We start from the raw sequence: 11,177 nt of genomic DNA on the forward strand, positions 1-11,177 counted from the left end.
TATGCAGTCGAAGAGAAAATCACCCCCCTCCCTCTCGGTGTTGGAATGTTTTCTATTTATTTGTCAAGACAATATCACACATCATCTATAGAATAGAATAGGAAGATGATTTATTTGAGCAAAGCAAATACATAAATATATTGCACAAAAACCGTTTACAATGACTTTCAAAATAAGAAGTACCTACATCAGTAGCTAAAGAAATATTTAGATATCTATCATCTCTTTTTGGTAGAGAGTTAGTGGGGAGGATATTTTTAATATTGTTTCCGAAGAATGGACATTGATATGTCCAAAGCTCCGCCAATTTATGTAGATGCATAACAATATAATTATCCATAGTTATTATATTACAAATTACTTTTTCATATCATATACTTTCAATAATTATTTTCTTAGTCTATATTATGTAAATTCATCTATAATTTTGCTGTATTGTGCGCTATTGTATATAAGTGTATACGCCAGTATATATTGTAATCTACATAAATAAAGTACTCAATCAATCAATCAATCAATCAAATCATCAACCGTATCTATAATACGAGGAGATAATAAAGGAGAGGATAATAAACGCTTATACCACTACTCCCGTAAGCAAAGCCATAGTGCATTCTGGTGACGTCAGCACAGGTAGAGCTCCTACTCCAATAGAAACACTAGCTGATATAGATCAGCTGAAATCAACAAATTTTTATTGGTGTAGGAGCCCTACCTGTGCTGACGTCACACGAATGCACTACGGCTTTGTTTACGGAGGTGGTGCTTATACACGTACAGGATAGGAAAATTATGTTTGACGCATCTTCACACCTCAACTACTGGACTGATTAACTTGAAATTTTGCATAATTATTATGGATTATTTATTTACCGAGGATTGTTATAGGCCTATTTCCAATTTTCCAAGATTTCATTATGTCAAGTTTTAAGTTAGTAAAGTTTTAAAAAAAACCCTTGCGGAGCACGGGCTACTTTCAATTCTATATTCTATTATATTATAGTCTTGCTACTCTATATTATACTATAATGAATGAAAAAATAGTCTTAAACATGTAGGCTACGGGAAAGGAAATTCGCAAATCATTCAACATCACGTCTGAACTACTCAACTGTAACTTCAAATTTTGCTTATAGATCCTTAATTTACCGAGGATGGTTATAGACCTATTTTAAATTCTTCAAGATTTCAGTAGACAAAGTTTTTAGTTTGTCAAGTTTTCAATTATTCATGCTTCCAGTTTGTTATACTTTGCTTGACAGTGGTCATAGCTGAAATTAATAGTATGTATTAAACGGTTTTCTATCTTTATCTTATTCCACATACCTTATTCATATCTTACACCACATACCATATTATCTTATTCTACTATCCCACACTAGAATGACGTTCACGTTATAATGGCAGTGGCGAAAGATAGGAGAACAACGTTGCCGATCCTCTGTCTTGTCAATGGCTTCTAAAGACGAAGACGGTAGCTGATACAGGTTTATTGATGTAATATTAACTGTCCATTCTCGTTTGAAATAATCAGTTATATTTAATTAAGCAAGAACTTATATTTTTCAATAATTTCATAATGAATTTTCATAATAAGGATGAAATATTTTGTTAATTAATTATCAATTCTACATTTTTAAAAGACGATCTGGCAACAGAGCAAAGCGAGAAAGAAAATACTGTAGCGCTTTCCGCTTTGTTGAATGATAGACAAGGATAGCAATACCATTGCTAATCAAACACTGCCATTATAACGTGGACCTCACTATAATCCACCTATGGGGTTGATATGTGATATTATGCAGGAGTTTAAGCTAGAAGGTTTTAGTTGATAGCCTGGTTCCAATTCCGTGCGTTTATCAAACATGAAAACGAAAGTAAAAATAGCTGAGAATGGAATAAATCTCTCTCGCATTCCCTGACATGAACCAAACCTCCCCCAACCCTAAATCCCACATTTTTATCTAATTCTCAAATCTGGGAGGTGGTTAGACCTGGCCTGGAAAGTCGTAGTTTGTAACAGGGTCAGATTTGACAGAAAAATAATCATACGTTTGAGAAATGGCTGTGCTATAGTAAGGTCCATGTTATAATGGCAGTGTTTGATTAACATTGGTGTTGTTATCCTTGTCTATGATTTGACAAAGCAGGGAGCACTATCCTTCTCTTGCTCCAGAACACTAAGATCCACCCACTATTTTCTCAAAGGGTTCCAATTACATATAGTGAGGTTCACGTTATAATGGCAGTGTTTGATTGACATGTGATTTATGTTAACGTTGTGATTTATTGATAATTATTGATTAATTGAATAATTATTTTTCAGGCCTATTGATTTATTTATTGTAGTTTATTGATAATTGATTGATTGAATACAGTAATTATTGATTTCAAGTTTTCTAAAATTGTTAAAATCTTATATTTAATTTCATTCTCATTCATTTGACATACTTTTGTTAGTATTTTTGATTCATTTAATTTCTATTTCTTATTATTTCACTTACATTACATTCCTTGTTTTTTTTAACATTTCTTCATACTTAATTCTTTAAATACATTTTTGGATTGTATAGTGTATGATTGTAATGTGTGAAGGAGGCAAAATAGGTTTCTACCTGTTGCCTCCATGAATAAAATTATTTATTTATTTAACATTGGTGTTGCTATCCTTGTCTATCATTCCACAAAGCAGGGAGCGCTATCCTTTTCTAGCTCCGCCACGTTGCCAGATCGTCTTTCAACAATGTAGAATTAATAGTAAATTAACAAAATATTACATCTTAATCATTAAAATTCATTATGAAATTATTGAAAAATAGAAATTCTCGCTTAATAAAATAAAATAGATTATTTTAAACGAGAATGAACAGTTAATATTACATCAATAAACCTGTATTAGCTATCGTCTATAGAAGGCATTGACAAGACGAGGATCGGCAACGTTGATCTCCTATATATTTAATAATGAAATTTATTATTGAATCATTGGAAAATATATTTTTCAAAACAAATATATTATTCGTCAAGAGAATATATTTTCAATGATAGAACTATAATTGAAATAGAATATTTTGTCAATCAAATTATATTTCTCCATTTTTGAAATTCATCTGGCTACGTGGCGGAGTTAGAAAAGGATAGCGCTCCCTGCTTTGTGGAATGATAGACAAGAATAGCAACAGCAATGCTAATCAAAAGGTACGTACAGATATACGCGCCGCAAACATGAGCAATTCACTTTTAATCAGCTGATGCCAAGCTTTTTATACCTGTATCTTACCGTTTCTGTAGGAATACAGATATAGTCAGCTGATTAAAAGTGAATTGCTCATGTTCGCGGCGCGTATATCTGTATGCACCTAATTACTGCAATAATAAATACCTTACAGGAGTTTTCCGGATGTCAAAATCAGCACATTTATCAATTACAATAGCTCATGAGCAAGTTTCCTATTGGAAGGTTGGTCAAACAAAATGGCAGCTACAGAGCAGTGACGTTTACGCGTCAGCCAATGAGAAGGTATTAAAAGTGGGAGTAGAGCTCCAGCTTGTCTGTGATTGGTCGAAGCTTTGTGACGTCGTTTCCAACTAATCTCAATGAAATCTGATTTTAGTAATGTGATATACGCCCGGTTTTCACTAGTAGAGTTACACTCTGTACGAAATTATTTCTTACTTGAGATGAACAATTTCCTTTGTGAGATATGCGAGACAAAAGATATCATTGTCGTGATGTTCAAAGGAATCTGTTGACAAAGATTGCTGAACAAGTAGGATCGGAAGGTAAGATTATTGTAATGAATAACTAATTTAGTAGATACTTGTTCATTCAATTTTCAAAATCTCAATATAACCATTGTTTATGAAAATTTTTTGTGGCTATGATAGTAGTTGATTCAATATTTATTCAATATTCAATAGTTCAGCCAACTACTTAACTAGACGTAAACGGTTCCAATGGACGACCATATTCGGCCGAATTAACGGCCGGCAGATTCGTCCGATCCAACGGCCGAACGGATTGGTTGAATACGTTTCCATTTGATTGATTGATTGAGTACTTTATTTATGTAGATTACAATATATACTGGCTTATACACTTATATACAATAGCTTACAATACAGCAAAGTTATAGATGAATTTACATAATATAGACTAAGAAAATAACTATTGAACTGTATATGATATGAAAAAGCAATTTGTAATATAATAACTATAGATAATAATCATATTGTTATGCATCTACATAAATTGGCGGAGCTTTGGACATATCAATGTCCATTCTTTGGGAAGAATATTAAAAATATCCTCCCCACTAACTCTCTACCAAAACCGTCTCATTTGACGGTTACCCTTAAGAAATTACTCATGCCAGTGAAGTGGTTTTATCCATTTATTCATTCATTTTTTGGAACACCGGTATGAAACAACCCTTACAACCCATTCTATCCAAAATGGAACAACCATCTGCCACAAAACCATTACAGAAACTACCATCACCAGAGTCCACTTTTTCTATGTGAGAGAAACACTGGTTGATGGCTGTGAACATGTCTACATCATCAATTATTGCCAGCACAATTTCCTGTGATATCCACATTGCCAACACCCTTCCAACAGACCCCTCGGATCCCTTAATCTGTTTATAGCTTCTTGATTTTGGTATTCCAGAAAACACTGGATCATTCTCAAAATCAACCATGGATTTCAGTGAAGATTGGAAACCACGACTATGATAAACTGTGTATTCGAAAAATTTTCCTGACATTTTATCCAATTTTCGTTCAAAATTGTCCAGTTTTAACTTCAGTGCAGCATAGTAGACATCTTTATGTTCTATGAGTGACAATTCATTGATCAATTTTTTCAGGATGCAATGGTTTACTAGCAATTGATTTTGGAAATGTATTTGTTGCTTGTTTCTGGGGGCTTGTCTGAGAAAATTATCGACAAAAGGATCAATATTCTGGAAATATTTCTGCATCAGATTGACTGCACCATCTTTGCCTTCAACATAGGGATCCATCTGAAACATGTAACAAATAATGTCACCAACAATCGAAAGAGCATGTTGAACGAATGTCAGCTATGTTTTGCTAAAAGGACGAGACTCCAAAAAGCTCTTTGCTCATGAAGAGCATCTGTTGCTTATGTAATTGTTTATTGTTTATTGTTTTTGAAGGGACGAATTCAAGGATCCAAATGTTCAAAGAACCCCACACGTCAACCGAAGCTTATTGTGCTCCCAAGTAGTATGTTAGTTAGGCAAACCAATACTTGTGTTCTTTACAAGAACCAGGAGTTTTTCCCTATGCTAACATCCCATTCATCACCCGGTTTCTTGTTGCAATCCAGTATGATACGCTTGGAAGTCTCTTCAGACTGATTAGTCCTCGTGACCTATGTAAGTTCCACTCCTGGCCTACTTTGAAGGCCCTACCGCTGATAAAGGGGTGGCCAAGTTGCCTCCAGGGCGCCCGGCCAACCTTGACTCAGCCTCTTGACCCACATTTTTGCCTGGAGTTTCACTCATCTCTGGTCTCTTGGGTTTTCTCTTTTTGCCTCTCCGAAACTTCGCAGGGTCAGAAGCCTCACCTCTCCCAAGAAGTTTTGTCTAAATGGCCGTCCTTCTTTGAGCATTGGTGAGGTTTGGTCACTCCACCCAAAACTCGTGACCTACGTGAGTTCCACTCCTGGTCTTTATGTAGGTCCTTCCGCTGAGAGAGAGGATGCCAAACTGCCTCTAGGGCGCCCAGCGCCAGCCACCCTCGACTCAGCATCTTGACCCACATTTGGGCCTGGAGTTTCACCCTTCTCTGGTCTCTTGGGTTTTTCTTTTTGCCCCAATGGAATGGTCAGGAGCCTCACCTCTCCCGAAAAGTTTTGCCTAAATGGCCGTCCTTCTTCGAGCAGTGGTGAGTTTTGGTCTCTTCACCCACAAAATCGTGATGTACGTGAGTTTCACTCCTGGCTTCTTTATAGGTCCTTCTGCTGAAGGAGGGGTCGCCAAATTGCCTCTGGGGCACCCGGTTACCCACAATTCAGCCTCTTGACCTACATGTGTGCCTGGAGTTTCACCCATCTCAGGTTTCTTGGGTTTTCCTTTTGCCCCTCCAAAACTGCCCTGATGGGGCAGAACCCGCGGGTTTAAAGGCAAGGCAACTTTTGGAGTTGCCTTGAGGTCCATTTTAGTCGCCTCCTACGACAAGCATGGATACTGTGGGTGAATTCTGGTTTTCAACACATTCTTGAGTACAATGATCGACTCAAAGCTCCCCCAACCCACAGGGGGCTGCTTATGGGAAGATACATTAAAGCTCCTTGTGTATATTTTCGGATGCAAAACGTTGTTTTTGATTTGATACAGAAGAGTATCGGTTGCTTATGGAAAGATATATCAAAGAACCTTGTTTATCTTTTCTGATGCAAGATGTTGCTTTTGTGAAGATACAGAAGAGCATCTGTTGCTTATGGAAAGATACATTAAAGCTCCTTGAGTATCTTTTCTGATGGTGGAATGGAAACTTCCTAGAAGGAAGCTCCCGATACACAGTAATTCTATAAATGAATGAGAGCTTGTAGCTTTTGAAAAGATACAGACGAGCATCTGTTGCTCATGGAAAGATACATTTCCAAAAATATTGTATGTTTCTGAACGGGTAGTATTGTAGTGTAGTGGCCCTCCGCTGATAGGCAATGCTACAGGATACGGATGGAAGCCGGATACAGATGAAGCATTCCCTACTGGCAATTGGGAGGTACGGGGTTCGATTCCCGGGCTGACAAATAATTTTGAATAGTAGAGCTCATCGAATTTCCATCTAGCTGTTCACCCTGGGGCCTGTTTCATAAAAGTTACAAGTCCTGTAATACAGGAGAATCACCATTCCAATTACATGTTCAATATAGCCGATAAAATCAGCTGTTCCTGTATTACAGGACTTCTAAATGTTTATGAAACAGGCCCCAGATGTCAATATTTGCAATAGCAGGAGTCTTCCGGTTGATTTACAACATTCAACTGGGATTTTCGTTTTATAATAACTATTAAAGCTACCGGACTGTACAGCTGCTTACCAGGGATTCCTTTGATGGTCGAAACTTCATCATAACGTCATAATACGAGTTATTTTTACTGTACATTTTTCCCTGATCAAACAGGCCAAACAATCGCGACAGAAAACCTGAGACATGCGTGTCCACCAAACTTAACGAGATATATTCCATGGCTGTGGTGTGGATTATGTATTTGAGTTGGTCAACCAGTTCCATCTCAGGCAATCTATGTTTCAAGCTGTCCACTATACTCTTCAAAATCGTCTCAATTTGGTTTTGTTCGATAGTTGGTTTATCTGTGATGGGTTGCGTCAAGTCTAGACCTTTTCTGTCATTCAGTACCCTGGACTTGTTTATCTCTAGCTGTACTTTGACAGCTTCTTCAGAAGTTTGCTATTTGCCTGGTTTAATTTCAGACTTGTCAAAACCACTCGAGCAAGAGAATGTTGTATCAGCATTGTGTACAGAAACTTCGAGACATCTGGATCATTACTGTTAGTGAGGCTTTTATATACTTCGAAAAGTGTGTTGACGTCAGCATCTCTGAGCCAGGAGATTCTTTGGGCAATATTTTGCCAACTATCTTCCGCAGCATTAACTTCATTTATGATGTAAGGGTAGTCGGCACTGGGTGCAACTCCATCTGTGTTAGAATTGGTGCCTGGCTGAAAAGAAAAGAAAAATGATTAATAATATATGGATTAAGATTATTTTCCTCCACCTACTGTCCGAAGAGCCTACTTTACTCCCTGAAACATAATACTAAAGTGTTACTTTTTCGCTCTCGGTAGGAAAAAACAGAAAAACTCCCTAGAGCGTAAAAGTAACTCCATTCAAATAACATGGGAAGCATCTCTATTTCAAAAACTCACATTTGAAATAGGTTGGGAGGTCTAAGCTTAGATGAGGAAGCATATAGAGTAGTTATTAAAGCAACTAAATTAAATACCTCAACCAGATATTTGATCAATATATGAAATATAATATTATGTTTCATGCTAAAATTATTGCAAACTTTATATCAGTATACTGCCTTACATATACAGTATACTTTATATCGATTTTTCTGCTCAAAATTTTCAAGTTTATTTTAATATTATTGAAACTTCCGGATTGTTCAGTGTTATTTCCGGCTCTTATCAACCCTTCGAAATTCAAAATTCATCAGTCATATCTCGAATACGTATTCTCTGAGTGTTAATCTTTGGTGAAAACAGAAATTTTAAACTTAACCTCACTTTGGACTATTTATGTGTCAAAATCAAGGAATTGAAGAAGTTTTGGGCATTTGCCTGTTTCTCTTTCCAAATATCGTGTTTGTGACTGTTCTAATAAATAAATAAATAAATACTATAAAAATGTATACATTTTTTCTACATTCCATGTTATTCCAACACCAACAGACCAACGAATATTCCTCATTAACTGATCAAATTTGAAACGGGGATACAACTTTTGCCGACAGATAGCGCTGTGGGCAGTGAACTGTGTGATTACAAGATAGCTGTTTAATTTTCAAGTTATGTTGTAACACATTTTACTGGCCACGTAAGTTTTTAAAAATTATTTTATTTGCGGTTTTTATAAAAATGTTGGTGGAGGAAAAATGTTGTGTACATCATGAGTGACAAATGTTTTTTCTACAACTGTGCGTAAGGAAAGAATTTACACACTCAATTCTCCTCGTAAAACAGCTTATTTCTGAGGAGAATCTACTTTTTTGCTCGCTAACCATCCGCGCATGCGCAGTAGATTTACTTTACGCTCCCAAATCATTTGGGCATGCACAGAAGAGTTTCTTTATGCTTCCTAATCAGCTGATTGTAAGCAGCTCGCCAAAAAGTAAGATCTTAGCCTAAAAAGTCGGTAATTGTAACACCGCCGATATAAGTAATTTAACAGGGTTGGGCAGTTGTAGAAAAAATTATGTATGTAATTTGCGCGTAATGCTTCTTTATCGCTCTTGCAAAATTATCACGCTTTGCGTCATGTGATAACTGTTTTGCACGAGCGATAAAGTCGGGCATTACACTCTTAATACATAAATAGCTATTTTCTCCCTCAGAAAAATTGTTGCCCTCGTCTTCGCCTCGGGCTTCAAACTTTTGCCTCAGGGAGAAAAAATCCGTACTTTTCACTCTAGATATACAAATAACTATTTATGCACAGTATGCGTCACATAGCTTTGCCTCTGTGACTTAATTTTGTCCACAAAAAATCTGATTTCAAAAGTTTGAAGTTATATTCACCATAGTAAAAGTTGTTGGAATTAGATAGATGTTTCGGATATTGTAGTATGATTACTTTGGAGATTCCATATGGCTGTATTGATATCCTGGACATTATTAAGCTGCATTTACATCGGAGTTAATAACACAAGTTTTTAACATTTTTGTTATCAATTGATGTTTTACAAAAGTTAATAACATCATGTAGAGTTGCGCTCACACCGGAGTTGATAACATGAGTTATTAATAAAAAGTTGTCAACTTGACTGAATCGACAAAAAATTCTCTTGAAAAAAGTTGATAACTCGTGTTTTCAACAGAAAATTCCTTGTTATTAACAAGATTTATGTTATCCATCGAGAGTCGGTAACTTTTGTTAATAACAGGTTTCTTACTTCCCCGCAACCCCCTCGCCCAGCATCCCTACCCTACAACTACAGCTGTTCCCTAATAACTACAGCTGCAGACAAGACAGGTGACAAAGCTATCAACTTTTGTTGATAACAAAACTAGCAGCCAAGAGAAAATGTTATTAACTTATGTTGAAAACTTTTGTTTTGAACTCTGGTGTTAACGCATTATTCACATTAGATCAGATGAAGATAATTATTTTAATGATCACACACATGTTTCAATTCAAATTTGAAGACAATTTTTTGCTTTTTATTCCGGCTGTTATATATTATGAATAGTCTCGTTAAATGAAATCATATGGAAGTCAATTATATTGATAACAAGATCTTGTTAATAACAAGGAATTTTCTGTTAGAAACATGAGTTATTAACTTTTGTCAAGAGAATTTTTTTACGATTCAGCAGTCAAGTTAATAACTTTTTGTTAATAACTCGTGTTATCAACTCCGGTGTAAACGCAGCTTTAGAATTACAGACGATTTCTTAAAAATCGACATATTTTTGCCGCCATCTTGTTTTTTTCATGATGACAAACATTTTTGATATTGCCATCATGGATAATCTCTTCCTACACATCTTTACAAAGAGATTGATACTATTCCCAAGTCTATACTTTCAAGTCATAAGTTACACGGTTTTCACATTTGGTGGAAAAGCGTGTTTTCCGCTGCCAACAGTACTGTTTACTCTTTTTCCGTTGACGCTCCAGCCGTAAAATATGGACTCACAGCCTCCAACCAGATGTCATTTTGAAGCTTTGGAAATATCCTACAACACTGTTCCAATAATACTAGTGTTTGTCCATTGTGAATATATATACAGGGTGGAAAGTGAAAAATTGTCCCCGAAAAATGTATGTTTCAAGTTTTTGAAGTTGAAAAAATCATGAAAAGAGTCGTGGTCGAAATGAGACGATTCTCTCGAACATCTTAGTTTGGTTGATTCTAAACACTTTGGTGATAAAACCAATCCGAAAAAATTTTTTTATTTAAGAAAACTCACCATAAATCCATATAAGATAAGAAAAGCAGATGCTTTAAAATAGAATAGAACTTTCATTTCCCAAGTTTTCCAGTTGCAAGTAAAGATTCAAATCCAAGTTTCTAATTCGAAAAGAGGTTCCAAGATTCAAGTTTTACTAAAGTTTACAAAGTTTGAGCTAAAGTGAAGAGTTGAGCTGTAATAATGTGTACTAATGTTGCATCCAATCAATCAATCAATCAATCAATTCATTCAGCCTGGCGATACAGTAGTACATAAGGCTACGTCACAAAATATATTATAAAATTACAATACATAATAAAATCATAATTAGGTCAAAATACATAATAAAAATCCTTAAAATCCACCTAACAAAGACAATGTTTCAACACAGATCTGCTTTAGGAATAACGCTGAAGCAAGATAATACAATTCTCTTAATTTATATATGCTGTTTTGCCAAGAGTATAGAATGATGTCTATTTTCAATAGGGAAA

The 11,177-nt window shown here is 35.7% G+C and overlaps 2 protein-coding genes across 2 annotated transcripts; both read right to left on the reverse strand.

The window, feature by feature from the left end:
- Positions 1–4,394: 4,394 nt before the first annotated feature.
- Positions 4,395–7,427, reverse strand: LOC120354175. Its single transcript, XM_039440668.1, has 2 exons — positions 7,079–7,427; positions 4,395–5,027 (listed from the first exon to the last, which is right to left on the reverse strand). The coding sequence occupies exons 1-2, from the start codon at positions 7,271–7,273 to the stop codon at positions 4,395–4,397; spliced, it is 828 nt and encodes a 275-aa protein (XP_039296602.1). The 5' UTR covers positions 7,274–7,427.
- On the reverse strand, positions 7,417–10,863 carry LOC120354264. The gene is made up of 2 exons (XM_039441157.1): positions 10,702–10,863; positions 7,417–7,722 (listed from the first exon to the last, which is right to left on the reverse strand). Exons 1-2 carry the CDS (start codon positions 10,756–10,758, stop codon positions 7,417–7,419), a joined length of 363 nt encoding a protein of 120 aa, XP_039297091.1. The 5' UTR covers positions 10,759–10,863.
- Between the last annotated feature and the right edge of the window lie 314 nt (positions 10,864–11,177).

The sequence above is a fragment of the Nilaparvata lugens genome, chromosome 14 (assembly GCF_014356525.2).
Source record: "Nilaparvata lugens isolate BPH chromosome 14, ASM1435652v1, whole genome shotgun sequence".
Lineage (NCBI taxonomy): Eukaryota > Metazoa > Arthropoda > Insecta > Hemiptera > Delphacidae > Nilaparvata > Nilaparvata lugens.